This window comes from Engystomops pustulosus, chromosome 1 (assembly GCF_040894005.1).
Source record: "Engystomops pustulosus chromosome 1, aEngPut4.maternal, whole genome shotgun sequence".
NCBI lineage: Eukaryota > Metazoa > Chordata > Amphibia > Anura > Leptodactylidae > Engystomops > Engystomops pustulosus.
In genome coordinates this window covers 298,879,317-298,898,442 of record NC_092411.1, presented here as the reverse complement: position 1 = coordinate 298,898,442, position 19,126 = coordinate 298,879,317, and the positions used below count along the sequence as shown (strand labels likewise).

The 19,126-nt window shown below is 50.7% G+C and overlaps 1 protein-coding gene across 2 annotated transcripts in view; it reads left to right on the top strand.

Annotated features, from left to right (window-relative positions):
- The window catches only part of LOC140084550 (transcription factor COE3-like), a 127,299-nt gene that overhangs the window by 50,522 nt on the left and 57,651 nt on the right, over positions 1 to 19,126 (top strand). For both annotated transcript variants that reach the window (XM_072126463.1, XM_072126462.1), the window contains exon 6: positions 252 to 320. In XM_072126463.1, coding sequence (XP_071982564.1) covers positions 252 to 320 — 69 coding nt within the window. The remainder of the gene's footprint in view (positions 1 to 251; positions 321 to 19,126) is intronic.

Sequence of the window (19,126 nt, the reverse complement as noted above, 5' to 3'; positions counted from 1 at the left end):
CAGCGAGACTTTGTAGAGAACCAAAATCTACAGAGCCGCCCCCGGGGACCCCTCATTTACTAAACCGTTTCCATCAAAGTGGTGAAAAACTATATTAAAATGTTGCGTAAAAGCGCGAGGTGAAGCTCCTGTCTAACTAAGCAGGGGTCATACAGAGACCTGTGAGGGCTGGGTGACCGGCCTCTCTTCTATATACCAGGGGTGAAAAGTCTCTTATTTTAATAACTGTTTTTTTTTTTTCACCATTGTAGTCGATGCTGTGACAAAAAGAGCTGTGGAAATCGCAACGAGACGCCCTCTGACCCCGTGATCATAGACAGGTAAGAGGCTGCACATATATGAGAGCCTAGGAACCTCTACCAGGATTCTAGAATGATTCCAAGCAGTGTCTGCTCCCCAAAGTAGTAACACTGATCAGAACAATGGATGATACCAAACCAAGAGGCAAGCGATGGGAAACGCAACAAGCCAACCCATAACCATAACAACCAGCGCCTTACGTTACAAAAAATCTTCTGTTAGTCCAGGGTGTAATTTACTGGGTGTGGGATGGTTCAAGTGATGGAGCAACTGCAGACTGAAGTTCTTACCCCAAACCTGACAATTTTGAGGATAGAGGCTGGAGGTTCCCCCATTCTTCTTTGTACATCTAGAGGCTGGAGGTTCCCCCATTCTTCCCTGTACATCTAGAGGCTGGAGGTACCTCCATTCTTCTCTGTACATCTAGAGGCTGGAGGTACCTCCATTCCTCTCTGTATATCTAGAGGCTGGAGGTTCCTCCATTCTTCTTTGTACATCTAGAGGCTGGAGATTCCCCCCATTCTTCTTTGTACATCTAGAGGCTGGAGGTTCCCCCATTCTTCTTTGTACATCTAGAGGCTGGAGGTTCCCCCATTCTTCTTTATACATCTAGAGGCTGGAGGTTCCCCCATTCTTCTCTGTACATCTAGAGGCGGGAGGTTCCCCCATTCTTCTTTGTACATCTAGAGGCTGGAGGTTCCTCCATTCTTCTTTGTACATCTAGAGGCTGGAGGTTCCTCCATTCTTCTTTATACATCTAGAGGCTGGAGGTTCCCCCATTCTTCTCTGTACATCTAGAGGCGGGAGGTTCCCCCATTCTTCTTTGTACATCTAGAGGCTGGAGGTTCCCCCATTCTTCTTTGTACATCTAGAGGCTGGAGGTTCCCCCATTCTTCTTTGTACATCTAGAGGCTGGAGGTTCCCCCATTCTTCTTTGTATATCTAGAGGCTGTAGGTTCTCCCATTCTTCTTTGTACATCTAGAGGCTGGAGGTTCCTCCATTCTTCTCTGTACATCTAGAGGCTGGAGGTTCCTCCATTCTTCTTTATACATCTAGAGGCTGGAAGCTCCTCCATTCTTCTTTATACATCTAGAGGCTGCAGGTTCCTCCATTCTTCTTTGTACATCTAGAGGCTGGAGGTTCCCCCCATTCTTCTTTGTACATCTAGAGGCTGGAGGTTCCCCCATTCTTCTTTGTACATCTAGAGGCTGGAGGTTCCCCCATTCTTCTTTGTACATCTAGAGGCTGGAGGTTCCCCCATTCTTCTTTGTACATTTATAGGCTGGAGGATCCCCCATTCTTCCTTGTACATCTAGAGGTTGGAGGTCCCCCCATTCTTCTCTGTACATCTAGAGGCTGGAGGTTCCCCCGTTTTTTTTTTGCACATCTAGAGTCTGAAGGTTCCTCCATTCTTCTTTGAACATCTAGAGGCTGGAGGTTCCCCCCATTCTTCTTTGTACATTTAGAGGCTGGAGGTTCCTCCATTCTTCTCTGTACATCTAGAGGCTGGAGGTTCCCCCATTCTTCTCTGTACATCTAGAGGCTGGAGGTTCCCCCATTCTTATTTGTACATCTAGAGGTTGGAGGTTCCTCCATTCTTCTCTGTACATCTAGAGGCTGGAGGTTCCCCCATTCTTCTTTGTACATTTATAGGCTGGAGGTTCCCCCATTCTTCCTTGTACATCTAGAGGTTGGAGGTCCCCCCATTCTTCTCTGTACATCTAGAGGCTGGAGGTTCCCCCGTTTTTTTTTTGCACATCTAGAGTCTGAAGGTTCCTCCATTCTTCTCTGTACATCTAGAGGCTGGAGGTTCCTCCATTCTTCTTTGTACATCTAGAGGCTGGAGGTTCCCCCCATTCTTCTTTGTACATCTAGAGGCTGGAGGTTCCCCCATTCTTCTTTAAACATCTAGAGGTTGGAGGTTCCTCCATTCTTCTCTGTACATCTAGAGGCTGGAGGTTCCCCCATTCTTCTTTGTACATCTAAAGGCTGGAGGTTCCTCCATTCTTCTTTGTACATTTAAAGGCTGGAGGTTCCTCCATTCTTCTCTGTACATCTAGAGGCTGGAGGTTCCCCCATTCTTCTTTGTATATCTAGAGGCTGGAGGTTCCCCTGTTTTTTTTTTTGCACATCTAGAGTCTGAAGGTTCCTCCATTCTTCTCTGTACATCTAGAGGCTGGAGGTTCCCCCATTCTTCTCTGTACATCTAGAGGCTGGAGGTTCCAACATTCTTCTTTGCACATCTAGAGTCTGAAGGTTCCTCCATTCTTCTCTGTACATCTAGAGGCTGGAGGTTCCCCCATTCTTCTCTGTACATCTAGAGGCTGGAGGTTCCAACATTCTTCTTTGTACATCTAGAGGTTGGAGGTTCCTCCATTCTTCTCTGTACATCTAGAGGCTGGAGGTTCCCCCATTCTTCTCTGTACATCTAGAGGCTGGAGGTTCCAACATTCTTCTTTGCACATCTAGAGTCTGAAGGTTCCTCCATTCTTCTCTGTACATCTAGAGGCTGGAGGTTCCCCCATTCTTCTTTGTACATCTAGAGGCTGGAGGTTCCCCCATTCTTCTCTGCACATCTAGAGGCTGGAGGTTCCTCCATTCTTCTCTGTACATCTAGAGGCTGGAGGTTCCCCCATTCTTCTTTGTACATCTAGAGGCTGGAGGTACCTCCATTCTTCTCTGTACATCTAGAGGCTGGAGGTTCCCCCATTCTTCTCTGTACATCTAGAGGCTGGAGATTCCCCCATTCTTCTCTGTACATCTAGAGGCTGGAGGTTCCCCCATTCTTCTCTGTACATCTAGAGGCTGGAGGTTCCTTCATTCTTCTTTGTACATCTAGAGGCTTGAGGTTCCTCCATTCTTCTTTGTACATCTAGAGGCTGGAGGTCTAGAGGCTTGAGGTTCCTACATTCTTCTTTGTACATCTAGAGGCTGGAGGTTCCTACATTCTTCTTTGTACATCTAGAGGCTGGAGGTTCCTACATTCTTCTTTGTACATCTAGAGGCTGGAGGTTCCTACATTCTTCTTTGTACATCTAGAGGCTTGAGGTTCCTCCATTCTTCTCTGTACATCTAGAGGCTGGAGGTCCCCCCATTCTTCTTTGTACATCTAGAGTCTGAAGGTTCCCCCCATTCTTCTCTGTACATCTAGAGGCTGGAGGTTCCTCCATTCTTATTTGTACATCTAGAGGCTGGAAGTTCCTCCATTCTTCTTCCTACATCTAGAAGCTGGAGATTCCACCATTCTTCTTTGTACATCTAGAGGCTGGAGGTTCCCCCTATTCTTCTTTGTACATCAAGAGGCTTGAGGTTCCCCCTATTCTTCTTTGTATATCTAGAGGCTGGAAGTTCCTCCATTCTTCTTTGTACATCTAGAGGCTGGAGGTTCCCCCATTCTTTTTTGTACATCTAGAGGCTGGAGGTTCCCCCATTCTTCTATGTACATCTAGAGGCTGGAGGTTCCCCCATTCTTCTTTGTACATCTAGAGGCTGGAGGTTCCCCCATTCTTCTTTGTACATTAAGTGACTGGAGGCTCCTCCATTCTTCTTTGTACATCTAGAGGCTGGAGGTTCCTCCATTCTTCTCTGTACATCTAGAGGCTGGAGGTTCCCCCATTCGTCTTTGTACCTCTGGAGGCTGGAGGTTCCTCCATTCTTCTTTGTACATCTAGAGGCTGGAGGTTCCCCCATTCTTTTTTGTACATATAGAGGCTGGAAGTTCCCCCATTCTTCTTTGTACTTCTAGAGGCTGGAGGTTTCTCCATTCTTCTTTGTACATCTAGAGGCTGGAGGTTCCTCCATTCATCTTTGCACATCTAGAGGCTGGAGGTTCCCCCATTCTTCTCTGTACATCTAGAGGCTGGAGGTTCCTCCATTCTTCTTTGTACATCTAGAGGCTGGAGGTTCCTCCATTCCTCTTTGTACATCTAGAGGCTGGAGGTTCCTCCATTCCTCTTTGTACATCTAGAGGCTGGAGGTTCCTCCATTCTTCTTTGTACATCTAGAGGCCGGAGGTTCCCCCATTCTTCTCTGTACATCTAGAGGCTGGAGGTTCCTCCATTCCTCTTTGTACATCTAGAGGCTGGAGGTCCCCCCCCCCCCCATTCTTCTCTGTACATCTAGAGGCTGGAGGTTCCCCCGTTCTTCTTTGTACATCTATAGGCTGGAGGTTCCCCCATTCTTCTCTGTACATCTAGAGGCTGGAGGTTCCCCCGTTCTTCTCTGTACATCTAGAGGCTGGAGGTTCCCCCATTCTTCTTTGTACATCTAGAGGCTGGAGGTTCCTCTATTCTTCTCTGTACATCTAGAGGCTGGAGATTCCACAATTCTTCTCTGTACATCTAGAGGCTGGAGGTTCCTCCATTCTTCTTTGTACATCTAGAGGCTGGAGGTTCCTCCATTCTTCTCTGTACATCTAGAGGCTGCAGGTTCCTCCATTCTTCTTTGTACATCTAGAGGCTGGAGATTCCACAATTCTTCTCTGTACATCTAGAGGCTGGAGGTTCCTCCATTCTTCTTTGTACATCTAGAGGCTGGAGGTTCCTCCATTCTTCTCTGTACATCTAGAGGCTGGAGGTTCCTCCATTCCTCTTTGTACATCTAGAGGCTGGAGGTTCCTCCATTCTTCTTTGTACATCTAGAGGCCGGAGGTTCCCCCATTCTTCTTTGTACATCTAGAGGCTGGAGGTTCCTCCATTCTTCTCTGTACATCTAGAGGCTGGAGGTTCCCCCGTTCTTCTTTGTACATCTAGAGGCTGGAGGTTCCTCCATTCTTCTCTGTACATTTAGAGTCTGAAGTTTCCTCCATTCTTCTTCCTACATCTAGAGGCTGGAGATTCCACCATTCTTCTTTGTACATCTAGAGGCTTGAGGTTCCTCCATTCTTCTTTGTACATCTAGAGGCTGGAGGTTCCTCCATTCTTCTTTGTACACCTAGAGGCTGGAGGTTCCTCCCATTCTTCTTTGTACATCTAGAGGCTGGAGGTTCCCCCATTCTTCTTTGTACATCTAGAGGCTGGAGGTTCCCCCATTCTTCTTTGTACATCTAGAGGCTGGAGGTTCCCCCATTCTTCTTTGTACATCTAGAGGCTGGAGGTTCCCCCATTCTTCTCTGTACATCTAGAGGCTGGAGGTTCCCCCATTCTTCTTTGTACATTTATAGGCGGGAGGATCCCCCATTCTTCCTTGTACATCTAGAGGTTGGAGGTCCCCCCATTCTTCTCTGTACATCTAGAGGCTGGAGGTTCCCCCGTTTTTTTTTTGCACATCTAGAGTCTGAAGGTTCCTCCATTCTTCTCTGTACATCTAGAGGCTGGAGGTTCCTCCATTCTTCTTTGAACATCTAGAGGTTGGAGGTCCCCCCATTCTTCTCTGTACATCTAGAGGCTGGAGGTTCCCCCGTTTTTTTTTTGCACATCTAGAGTCTGAAGGTTCCTCCATTCTTCTCTGTACATCTAGAGGCTGGAGGTTCCTCCATTCTTCTTTGTACATCTAGAGGCTGGAGGTTCCCCCCATTCTTCTTTGTACATTTAGAGGCTGGAGGTTCCTCCATTCTTCTCTGTACATCTAGAGGCTGGAGGTTCCTCCATTCTTCTTTGTACATCTAGAGGCTGGAGGTTCCCCCCATTCTTCTTTGTACATTTAGAGGCTGGAGGTTCCTCCATTCTTCTCTGTACATCTAGAGGCTGGAGGTTCCCCCATTCTTCTCTGTACATCTAGAGGCTGGAGGTTCCCCCATTCTTCTTTAAACATCTAGAGGTTGGAGGTTCCTCCATTCTTCTCTGTACATCTACAGGCTGGAGGTTCCCCCATTCTTCTTTGTACATCTAAAGGCTGGAGGTTCCTCCATTCTTCTTTGTACATTTAGAGGCTGGAGATTCCTCCATTCTTCTCTGTACATCTAGAGGCTGGAGGTTCCCCTCATTCTTCTTTGTATATCTAGAGGCTGGAGGTTCCCCTGTTTTTTTTTTTTTGCACATCTAGAGTCTGAAGGTTCCTCCATTCTTCTCTGTACATCTAGAGGCTGGAGGTTCCCCCATTCTTCTCTGTACATCTAGAGGCTGGAGGTTCCAACATTCTTCTTTGTACATCTAGAGGTTGGAGGTTCCTCCATTCTTCTCTGTACATCTAGAGGCTGGAGGTTCCCCCATTCTTCTTTGTACATCTAAAGGCTGGAGGTTCCCCCCATTCTTCATTGTACATTTAGAGGCTGGAGGTCCCCCCATTCTTCTTTGTACATCTAGAGGCTGGAGGATCCCCCATACTTCTTTGTACAGCTAGAGGTTGGAGGTTCCTCCATTCTTCTTTGTACATCTAGAGGCTGGAGGATCCCCCATTCTTCTTTGTACATCTAGAGGCTGGAGGTTCATCCATTCTTCTCTGTACATCTAGAGGCTGGAGGTTCCTCCATTCCTCTTTGTACATCTAGAGGCTGGAGGTCCCCCCCCATTCTTCTCTGTACATCTAGAGGCTGGAGGTTCCCCCATTCTTCTTTGTACATCTAGAGGCTGGAGGTTCCCCCATTCTTCTCTGCACATCTAGAGGCTGGAGGTTCCTCCATTCTTCTCTGTACATCTAGAGGCTGGAGGTTCCCCCATTCTTCTTTGTACATCTAGAGGCTGGAGGTTCCTCCATTCTTCTCTGTACATCTAGAGGCTGGAGGTTCCTCCATTCTTCTCTGTACATCTAGAGGCTGGAGATTCCCCCATTCTTCTCTGTACATCTAGAGGCTGGAGGTTCCCCCATTCTTCTCTGTACATCTAGAGGCTGGAGGTTCCTTCATTCTTCTTTGTACATCTAGAGGCTTGAGGTTCCTCCATTCTTCTTTGTACATCTAGAGGCTGGAGGTTCCTACATTCTTCTTTGTACATCTAGAGGCTTGAGGTTCCTCCATTCTTCTTTGTACATCTAGAGGCTGGAGGTTCCTACATTCTTCTTTGTACATCTAGAGGCTGGAGGTTCCTACATTCTTCTTTGTACATCTAGAGGCTGGAGGTTCCTACATTCTTCTTTGTACATCTAGAGGCTTGAGGTTCCTCTATTCTTCTCTGTACATCTAGAGGCTGGAGGTCCCCCCATTCTTCTTTGTACATCTAGAGTCTGAAGGTTCCCCCCATTCTTCTCTGTACATCTAGAGGCTGGAGGTTCCTCCATTCTTCTTTGTACATCTAGAGGCTGGAAGTTCCTCCATTCTTCTTCCTACATCTAGAAGCTGGAGATTCCCCCATTCTTCTTTGTACATCTAGAGGCTGGAGGTTCCCCCTATTCTTCTTTGTACATCAAGAGGCTTGAGGTTCCCCCTATTCTTCTTTGTATATCTAGAGGCTGGAAGTTCCTCCATTCTTCTTTGTACATCTAGAGGCTGGAGGTTCCCCCATTCTTTTTTGTACATCTAGAGGCTGGAGGTTCCCCCATTCTTCTATGTACATCTAGAGGCTGGAGGTTCCCCCATTCTTCTTTGTACATCTAGAGGCTGGAGGTTCCCCCATTCTTCTTTGTACATTTAGTGACTGGAGGCTCCTCCATTCTTCTTTGTACATCTAGAGGCTGGAGGTTCCTCCATTCTTCTCTGTACATCTAGAGGCTGGAGGTTCCCCCATTCGTCTTTGTACATCTAGAGGCTGGAGGTTCCTCCATTCTTCTTTGTACATCTAGAGGCTGGAGGTTCCCCCATTCTTTTTTGTACATATAGAGGCTGGAAGTTCCCCCATTCTTCTTTGTACTTTTAGAGGCTGGAGGTTCCTCCATTCTTCTTTGTACATCTAGAGGCTGGAGATTCCACAATTCTTCTCTGTACATCTAGAGGCTGGAGGTTCCTCCATTCTTCTTTGTACATCTAGAGGCTGGAGGTTCCTCCATTCATCTTTGCACATCTAGAGGCTGGAGGTTCCCCCATTCTTCTCTGTACATCTAGAGGCTGGAGGTTCCTCCATTCTTCTTTGTACATCTAGAGGCTGGAGGATCCCCCATTCTTCTTGTACATCTAGAGGCTGGAGGTTCCCCAATTCTTCTCTGTACATCTATAGGCTGGAGGTTCCCCTATTCTTCTTTGTACATCTAGAGGCTGGAGGTTCCCCCATTCTTCTTTGTACATCTAGAGGCTGGAGGTTCCATCATTCTTCTCTGTACATCTAGAGGCTGGAGGTTCCCCCATTCCTCTTTGTACATCTAGAGGCTGGAGGTTCCTCCATTCTTCTTTGTACATCTAGAGGCCGGAGGTTCCCCCATTCTTCTCTGTACATCTAGAGGCTGGAGGTTCCTCCATTCCTCTTTGAACATCTAGAGGCTGGAGGTCCCCCCCCCATTCTTCTCTGTACATCTAGAGGCTGGAGGTTACCCCGTTCTTCTTTGTACATCTATAGGCTGGAGGTTCCCCCATTCTTCTCTGTACATCTAGAGGCTGGAGGTTCCCCCGTTCTTCTCTGTACATGTAGAGGCTGGAGGTTCCCCCATTCTTCTTTGTACATCTAGAGGCTGGAGATTCCACAATTCTTCTCTGTACATCTAGAGGCTGGAGGTTCCTCCATTCTTCTTTGTACATCTAGAGGCTGCAGGTTCCTCCATTCTTCTTTGTACATCTAGAGGCTGGAGATTCCACAATTCTTCTCTGTACATCTAGAGACTGGAGGTTCCTCCATTCTTCTCTGTACATCTAGAGGCTGGAGGTTCCTCCATTCTTCTTTGTACATCTAGAGGCTGGAGGTTCCTCCATTCTTCTCTGTACATCTAGAGGCTGGAGGTTCCCCCATTCTTCTCTGTACATCTAGAGGCTGGAGGTTCCCCCATTCTTCTCTGTACATCTAGAGGCTGGAGGTTCCCCATTCTTCTCTGTACATCTAGAGGCTGGAGGTTCCTCCATTCTTCTCTGTACATCTAGAGGCTGGAGGTTCCCCATTCTTCTCTGTACATCTAGAGGCTGGAGGTTCCTCCATTCTTCTCTGTACATCTAGAGGCTGGAGGTTCCCCATTCTTCTCTGTACATCTAGAGGCTGGAGGTTCCTCCATTCTTCTCTGTACATCTAGAGGCTGGAGGTTCCCCCATTCTTCTTTGTACATCTAGAGGCTGGAGGTTCTCCCATTCTTCTCTGTACATCTAGAGGCTGGAGGTTCCTCCATTCTTCTCTGTACATCTAGAGGCTGGAGGTTCCTCCATTCGTCTTTGTACATCTAGAGGCTGGAGGTTCTCCCATTCTTCTTTGTACATCTAGAGGCTGGAGGTTCTCCCATTCTTCTTTGTACATATAGAGGCTGGAGGTTCCTCCATTCTTCTCTGTACATCTAGAGGCTGGAGGTTCCCCCATTCGTCTTTGTACATCTAGAGGCTGGAGGTTCTCCCATTCTTCTTTGTACATCTAGAGGCTGGAGGTTCCCCCATTCTTCTTTGTACATCTAGAGGCTGGAGGTTCCCCCATTCTTCTTTGTACATCTAGAGGCTGGAGGTTCCCCCATTCTTCTTTGTACATCTAGAGGCTGGAGGTTCCCCCATTCTTCTTTGTACATCTAGAGGCTGGAGGTTCCTCCATCCTTCTTTGTACATCTAGAGGCTGGAGGTTCCTCCATTCTTCTTTGTACATCTAGAGGCTGTAGGTTCCCCCATTCTTCTTTGTACATCTAGAGGCTGGAGGTTCCTCCATTCTTCTCTGTACATCTAGAGGCTGGAGGTTCCCCCATTCTTCCCTGTACATCTAGAGGCTGGAGGTTCCCCCATTCTTCTCTGTACATCTAGAGGCTGGAGGTTCCTCCATTCCTCTCTGTACATCTAGAGGCTGGAGGTTCCCCCATTCTTCCCTGTACATCTAGAGGCTGGAGGTTCCCCCATTCTTCTCTGTACATCTAGAGGCTGGAGGTTCCTCCATTCCTCTCTGTACATCTAGAGGCTGGAGGTTCCCCCATTCTTCTCTGTATATCTAGAGGCTGGAGGTTCCTCCATTCTTCTTTGCACAACCCTATAAACTATGATACTCTGATATATATGTGTGTGTGTGTATATATTTGTGTATTTCATGTAGTCGGGCCCCTCGCTCCATCCCTCCGTATACCTGCAGAGTCTCGTAGATCTTGTGAGATGACTCCTTCCATTTTGGGGTTGGACTTCTCGCTCCATCCCTCCTTATATATTCAGCCTCTCTGCAGTCATTGTAGATCCTCTCTCCCCCCACTCATTGACCAGAATGCTTTCATTCACTGGAAGAAAGCAGAAATGGCTTCTGAGAGCACAGAACACAGCAGTGTGACAACACATGCACTTGAACAAGCTACAATCCTGGACTATAAATCCATGTGCAACATCACCTACTGGGGCATAGTCTTTACTCATGGCCTGGAGGCAGCTTGGTGCTTGGTATGGGAACCGGAGGACTGTCCCAAAGACTGGCAGGTCTCCAGCATGTGGTGTGTGCAAGATTTATGGAGGGAGAGGCTGTGGTACTGAATCTCCCTGGAGCAACCCCTGAGTGTCTGTAGTATGAGTCCCTGGGTAATGGATGGGGAGCCCGTGGTGGTAACAGCCGTATCCAGGGATCAGATCGAGGCAACGTTGTGCAAATCAAGTTCTTCATTAAACAGCAGACAATGGCCAAAACGATTAACAGCAGATTCTCAGTCTGGAAGAGTCATGGAGAGCCGATCCACAGGAAGGTTACACACAGCCTTGTAGTAGATTCGGGCTAGGCTGGTAGAGATGGGACCGAGTCCGGGCAGTGGAGCTCAGTTGTGGGCCTAAGTCTCTGGACTTGATCTGGGTGCTAGGCGTTTGCCTGATGGCGACACCTGTAGTTCCTGCAATTAGGACAGTCTCTGTGGCAGACAGACCCTGAGGTCTGGTTTTGTCTGCAGACTCTATGCTCTGACTCAGGATAGAGAGCTAAGACCATGTACTCCCTGGTCAGGTGGTAGCACCCATCCAATCATCTTACAGCTTGTATTACCAGAACATCATTGGATAGTCACAGATCACAATGTTAACTTTTACCTTACCAAGCAGTAGCTACAGCTCCTGACCTGGAGAGGGCACTATTCACAACTACCAGCCTGCCCATGCATTGGCAGGGGTGTTGCACATATTTCAGCCCTGCTGCTTCTAACATCATACACAAAAGGATGATTACACATCTCTCCAGGGACAATACATAACCGTGGGGACACAGCAGTTTGAGGACACAGGGTTATGATTACCCAGCTTTCCAGGAGAATTGCCCATCACTGGCTGCTGTCTGTATGGTGGCAACAGCTGACAGGTTCCTTTTATACCATATGTAGGAGAAATAAGTTTCCTACAAGGTATCTGTACAATCTGTAAAATATAGAAAAATGTATTAAAAACACGAAATGTAAACATAACATATGTTCTGAGCTCTCGGCAACAACCCATAATGGTGGCATATTTTTCAATGGTAATAACCTTGAACATAAAATTGTCTCTCATAAAACATAATTAGGTGCACAGCGCAGGGAACCACAGCCCCGGCTCCACTAGCCGCCAACCTCCTAGCTAAATGGCAAGAGAGGATGTGGCCCTAGACCGACCATTAGAGACAATTAACCAAATCTTCCTACCGGGACATACCCAGGGAAAACCACCATACCTTGTTCTTTAACCCCTTCCCGCCGCTGCCCTTTTTCGTTTTTGCATTTTGATTTTTCACTCCTCACCTTCAAAAATCTATACGTTTTTATTTTTCCATGTACTGAGCTGTGTGGCGTCTTATTTTCTGTGTAACAAGTTACACTTCAAAATGGTGGTATTTAATATTCCCTGCCGTGTACTGGGAAGCGGGAAAAACATTCCAAATGCAGTGAAATTGGTTAAAAAACGCATTTGCGCCGTTTTCTTGTGGGCTTGGATTTTACAGCTTTCACTGTATGCCCCAAATGACATGTCTACTTTATTCTTGGGGTCTGTGCAATCACCAGGATACCAAATTTGTATAGGCTTTATAATATTTTCTTATATTTCCAAAAATTAAAACCTCCTGTACAAAAAATGTTTTGGGGATTTTGCCGTCTTTTGGCGCTAATAACTTTTTCGTACTTTGGTGTACGGAGCTTTGGGAGGCGTCGTTTTTGCGGCTTTTGATGACCTTTACAATGTTATCATTTTTAGCACTGTACAACCTTTTGATAGCACATTGTAATGAATGGGTTAACCCGAAGAAGCCTTGGGTCTTCGGAAGACCCCAGGCTTCCATGGCGATGGATTGCCGCTCCCCGATGATATCACAGGGAGCAACGATCCTCAGATAGATGGCGGCACTGATCGCGGGTGTTACCGGCAAGCCTGTGCTGCAATATGCAGCAAAGACTTATCGGCTATAGAGAGGGCTCGGCCCGTGAACCCTCTCCATGCACCCGGCATGTGACGTACTATTAAAATCCACCTCACAGGATTTTAGTGCATATTTTTTCAAACCTCCAATTTTAATGTTCCACCTAGCTGTTGCCAAGAACCCGCCAAGCATGCCGACTTGACCCCTTAAGTTGACATGCTGCATCACACTCGCACACAAAAAAGCAACCCAACAGGTGCATTGACGAATATACGAAAGGCCGATTCGATATCTGCCTTCGCCATGAGCGCCCCTTGCCCTGCATCCCACACCAATGCAACCGCCGCATCAAAGGATGTATAGGACACTGTCGAAAGGGAAGCATCAATGTCATTGTTAACCAAAGCCCCTACAGGGTAAGATAAGTGATGGATAAGCCGAAACTTCCCCTTCTCTTTCTTCGGCACCACTCCCAGGGTCAATACCCGCAGGCCCTTTACCAGTGGTCGCGCAAAGGGGCCTAACCTACTTCCCAAACTCACCTTTCCTAACTTGTCCCGCACTACCTCTGGATACTCCGCCAGACTTCAGATTTTTAACAACACCCAACACCGAAAATTCTTTTAACAGGAACCTAAAACCATCCCTAAACCCTTCAACTAGTAACTGCACCTTTTCCCTACTTGGGTTCCTCTGTAACAACACTACCATTTTTTCTAGCTTCACAGGAGTCGCCCCCTTTCGAAGACCCCTCACCAGACCTGTCACCCTTAAAAACGGCACTAGGAGATGTTACTGAAGTAATCAGCTCCTAGTGCTAAGACAGGTGCAGCAGTGTTACCCTACTAGTGTTATTGGAGGTTTCCGAAACACTGCCATGCTGTACAATAGGAACGCATATTCATGACGGGGCGGTCCGAGGCGCTGACTCTTCCCCGGACCACCCCGCTCACTCCATAGGCCAGTGATGACTGCCGCGCATCATGCGCAGTCACCACCCCTAATCCCGCCCCCTCATGAATACGCCAGACCACTTTGAGAGTGGTCTGGCATTTCTAGTGTACAGTGCAGCAGTGTTTGTTAGCGTTATCGGAGGGTTTCCGATAACCTTAGAAGTGTAACACTACTGTGTCTGTTTTAGCACTAGGAGCTGTGTAGCCCCGTAAAACTCTGAGGATTACGCCGTTCGGCCCGCCACGGTCCTGCAATGGAAAGAAAACGGACGAAACTCCACGTTTTATATCAACATTGCCCCCAGGTGGTGCCACGGTAGGCACCAACTCCCCATTGCCGCTGCAAGGGGCCGCCGAAATCGGCAGCAGCCCTAAACCCACCCACTATCTGCACCGCCAAATCTACACTCCTGGAAGACGGGCCACCTCCCTGACCATCTCCCGCTGAGCCACCCGAGCCCACTGTGGGTGGAATGGATACATATACAGCCAGCTCGCCCGCCTCGTCCCGCTCCTGGGAGGCCCCTCCGGGACCAGAGCAGCAGCCTCCCCCACTCTCCGCCACTGGTCTCCCGCTACACACCACGGACCACACACCACGGACTTCGGTTCCTGCCACTCTGGCCACATCTCCTCTTCCGGCTGCTGTCAGAGGACCATCTTCACAACACCACATGCCGCCATCTTGCCCTCGCTGCTTCAACCCAAAGACCCACCACCGCTTCCTTGTTGTCCGGCTACTGACTCCCTCCTGCGACCTCTTCCTCACCGCCTCCTGGACTGGATTGCCTGGAGTTGCAGCTGGACCGGTAAGGCTCCTGCGCGCTGAACCCTGCTGGGGAAGGGCTAAGCCTCACTGGTGGCCTCCTGGCCCTCGCTGGCCTCTCTCCCAGTCCTCCAGGCTCTGCACCCGGTCCCCACGCCGCCAGCTGCTCCTCCACCTAGTCTGGGCCTCTCGCCGCCGCTTCCTCCCTCATCCTGGCGAATAATTCCTCCAAAACCGCCATCCCGCCGCTCTGTTTGCCTCCTTGGAGCCCCTCTTCTTCCAGTGGTAGTATTATAGGTGAGCTGCTGCTGCTGATGTCATAGCTTTGGATCACCAGCATTGTCCTATGTGGTGGCGGTTGTGGTCTCCGCACACTCGGTTGGTCTCTGCACACTCGGTTGGTCTCTGCACACTCGGTTGGTCTCTGCACACTCGGTTGGTCTCTGCACACTCGGTAGGTCTCTGCACACTCGGTAGGTCTCTGCACACTCGGTTGGTCTCTGCACACTCGGGTGGTCTTTGCACACTCGGGTGGTCTTTGCACACTCAGGTGGTCTCACCACACTCAGGTGGTCTAGGGGCCTCCACTCTCTGCCTCCTCGGAGCCCCTATTCTCCCAGTGGTGGTATTATAGGTGAGCTGCTGGTGTCATAGCTATGGATCCCTAGCATTTTCTTCTGCGGCAGTGGTCTCCACATCAGGTGGTCCAGGGGCCTCCACTACCCTCATCCTCGGAGCTTCTCTTCATCCAGTGGTGGTATTATACGTGAGCTTCTGGTCCTGGTGTCACAGCTATGGATCCCCAGCATTGTCCCATGCAGCGGCGCTGGTCTCCACAAACTCAGGTGGTCTTGGGGCTCCTCTGTCTGCCTCCTCGGAGCCCCGCTTCCCCAGTGGTTGCATTATATGTGAGGTGCTGGTGTCATAGCTATGGATCCCCAGTATTATGGTCTCCACACACTTGGGTGGTCCGGGGGGCTCCTCTGTCTGCCTCCTCGGAGCCCCTCTTCTCCCAGTGGTGGTTTTATATGTGAGGTGCTGGTGTCATAGCTATGGAACCCCAGCATTGTGGTCTCCGCACACTGGGGTGGTCCGGTGGGCTCCTCTGTCTGCCTCCTCGGAGCCCCTCTTCTCCCAGTGGTGGTATGATATGTGAGGTGCTGGTGCCATAGCTATGGATCCCCAGCATTGTGGTCTCCGCACACTGGGGTGGTCCGGGGGGCTCTTCTGTCTGCCTCCTTGGAGACCCTCTTCTCCCAGTATTGGTATTATATGTGAGGTGCTGGTGCCATAGCTATGGATCCCCAGCATTGTGGAATCCGCACACTGGGGTGGTCCAGGGGGCTCCTCTGTCTGCCTCCTCGGAGCCCCTCTTCTCCCAGTGGTTGCATTATATGTGAGGTGCTGGTTTCATAGCTATGGATCCCCAGCATTATGGTCTCCGCACACTGGGGTGGTCCGGGGGGCTCCTCTGTCTGCCTCCTTGGAGCCCCTCTTCTCCCAGTGGTGGTTTTATATGTGAGGTGCTGGTTTCATAGCTATGGATCCCCAGCATTGTGGTCTCCGCACACTGGGGTGGTCCGGGGGGCTCCTCTGTCTGCCTCCTCGGAGCCCCTCTTCTCCCAGTGGTGGTATGATATGTGAGGTGCTGGTGCCATAGCTATGGATCCCCAGCATTATGGTCTCCGCACACTGGGGTGGTCCGGGGGGCTCCTCTGTCTGCCTCCTCGGAGCCCCTCTTCTCCCAGTGGTGGTTTTATATGTGAGGTGCTGGTGCCATAGCTATGGATCCCCAGCATTGTGGTCTCCGCACACTGGGGTGGTCCGGGGGGCTCCTCTGTCTGCCTCCTTGGAGACCCTCTTCTCCCAGTGGTAGTTTTATATGTGAGGTGCTGGTTTCATAGCTATGGATCCCCAGCATTGTGGTCTCCGCACACTGGGGTGGTCCGGGGGGCTCCTCTGTCTGCCTCCTCGGAGCCCCTCTTCTCCCAGTGGTGGTATTATATGTGAGGTGCTGGTGCCATAGCTATGGATCCCCAGCATTGTGGTCTCCGCACACTGGGGTGGTCCGGGGGGCTCCTCTGTCTGCCTCCTTGGAGCCCCTCTTCTCCCAGTATTGGTATTATATGTGAGGTGCTGGTGCCATAGCTATGGATCCCCAGCATTGTGGTCTCTGCACACTGGGGTGTTCCGGGGGGCTCCTCTGTCTGCCTCCTCGGAGCCCCTCTTCTCCCAGTGGTGGTTTTATATGTGAGGTGCTGGTGCCATAGCTATGGATCCCCAGCATTGTGGTCTCCGCACACTGGGGTGGTCCGGGGGGCTCCTCTGTCTGCCTCCTCGGAGCCCCTCTTCTCCCAGTGGTGGTTTTATATGTGAGGTGCTGGTGCCATAGCTATGGATCCCCAGCATTGTGGTCTCTGCACACTGGGGTGGTCCGGGGGGCTCCTCTGTCTGCCTCCTCGGAGCCCCTCTTCTCCCAGTATTGGTATTATATGTGAGGTGCTGGTGCCATAGCTATGGATCCCCAGCATTGTGGTCTCCACACACTTGGGTGGTCCGGGGGGCTCCTCTGTCTGCCTCCTTGGAGCCCCTCTTCTCCCAGTGGTGGTATTATATGTGAGGTGCTGGTGCCATAGCTATGGATCCCCAGCATTGTGGTCTCCGCACACTGGGGTGGTCCGGGGGGCTCCTCTGTCTGCCTCCTTGGAGCCCCTCTTCTCCCAGTGGTGGTATTATATGTGAGGTGCTGGTGCCATAGCTATGGATCCCCAGCATTATGGTCTCCGCACACTGGGGTGGTCCGGGGGGCTCCTCTGTCTGCCTCCTTGGAGCCCCTCTTCTCCCAGTGGTGGTATGATATGTGAGGTGCTGGTTTCATAGCTATGGATCCCCAGCATTTTGGTCTCCGCACACTGGGGTGGTCCGGGGGGCTCCTCTGTCTGCCTCCTCGGAGCCCCTCTTCTCCCAGTGGTGGTATTATATGTGAGGTGCTGGTGCCATAGCTATGGATCCCCAGCATTGTGGTCTCCACACACTTGGGTGGTCCGGGGGGCTCCTCTGTCTGCCTCCTCGGAGCCCCTCTTCTCCCAGTGGTGGTATTATATGTGAGGTGCTGGTGTCATAGCTATGGATCCCCAGCATTATGGTCTCCGCACACTGGGGTGGTCCGGGGGGCTCCTCTGTCTGCCTCCTCGGAGCCCCTCTTCTCCCAGTGGTGGTATTATATGTGAGGTGCTGGTGCCATAGCTATGGATCCCCAGCATTGTGGTCTCCACACACTTGGGTGGTCCGGGGGGCTCCTCTGTCTGCCTCCTCGGAGCCCCTCTTCTCCCAGTGGTGGTATTATATGTGAGGTGCTGGTGTCATAGCTATGGATCCCCAGCATTATGGTCTCCGCACACTGGGGTGGTCCGGGGGTCTCCTCTGTCTGCCTCCTTGGAGCCCCTCTTCTCCCAGTGGTGGTATTATATGTGAGGTGCTGGTGCCATAGCTATGGATCCCCAGCATTGTGGTCTCCGCACACTGGGGTGGTCCGGGGGGCTCCTCTGTCTGCCTCCTTGGAGCCCCTCTTCTCCCAGTATTGGTATTATATGTGAGGTGCTGGTGCCATAGCTATGGATCCCCAGCATTGTGGTCTCTGCACACTGGGGTGGTCCGGGGGGCTCCGCTGTCTGCCTCCTCGGAGCCCCTCTTCTCCCAGTGGTGGTACTCTATGTGAGGTGCTGGTGTCATAGCTATGGATCCCCAGCATTGTGGTCTCCACACACTTGGGTGGTCCGGGGGGCTCCTCTGTCTGCCTCCTCGGAGCCCCTCTTCTCCCAGTGGTGGTATTATATGTGAGGTGCTGGTGTCATAGCTATGGATCCCCAGCATTGTGGTCTCCGCACACTGGGGTGGTCCGGGGGTCTCCTCTGTCTGCCTCCTCGGAGCCCCTCTTCTTCCAGTGGTGGTATTATATGTGAGGTGCTGGTGTCATAGCTATGGATCCCCAGCATTGTGGTCTCCGCACACTGGGGTGGTCCGGGGGGCTCCTCTGTCTGCCTCCTCGGAGCCCCTCTTCTCCCAGTGGTGGTATTATATGTGAGGTGCTGGTGCCATAGCTATGGATCCCCAGCATTGTGGTCTCCGCACACTGGGGTGGTCCGGGGGGCTCCTCTGTCTGCCTCCTTGGAGCCCCTCTTCTCCCAGTGGTGGTATTATATGTGAGGTGCTGGTGCCATAGCTATGGATCCCCAGCATTGTAGTCTCCGCACACTGGGGTGGTCCAGGGGGCTCCTCTGTCTGCCTCCTCGGAGCCCCTCTTCTCCCAGTGGTGGTATTATATGTGAGGTGCTGGTGCCATAGCTATGGATCCCCAGCATTGTGGTCTCTGCACACTGGGGTGGTCCGGGGGGCTCCTCTGTCTGCCTCCTTGGAGCCCCTCTTCTCCCAGTGGTGGTATGATATGTGAGGTGCTGGTTTCATAGCTATGGATCCCCAGCATTGTGGTCTCCGCACACTGGGGTGGTCCGGGGGGCTCCTCTGTCTGCCTCCTCGGAGCCCCTCTTCTCCCAGTGGTGGTATTATATGTGAGGTGCTGGTGTCATAGCTATGGATCCCCAGCATTGTAGTCTCCGCACACTGGGGTGGTCCGGGGGGCTCCTCTGTCTGCCTCCTCGGAGCCCCTCTTCTCCCAGTGGTGGTATTATATGTGAGGTGCTGGTGTCATAGCTATGGATCCCCAGCATTGTGGTCTCCGCACACTGGGGTGGTCCGGGGGGCTCCTCTGTCTGCCTCCTCGGAGCCCCTCTTCTCCCAGCGGTGGTATTATATGTGAGGTGCTGGTGTCATAGCTATGGATCCC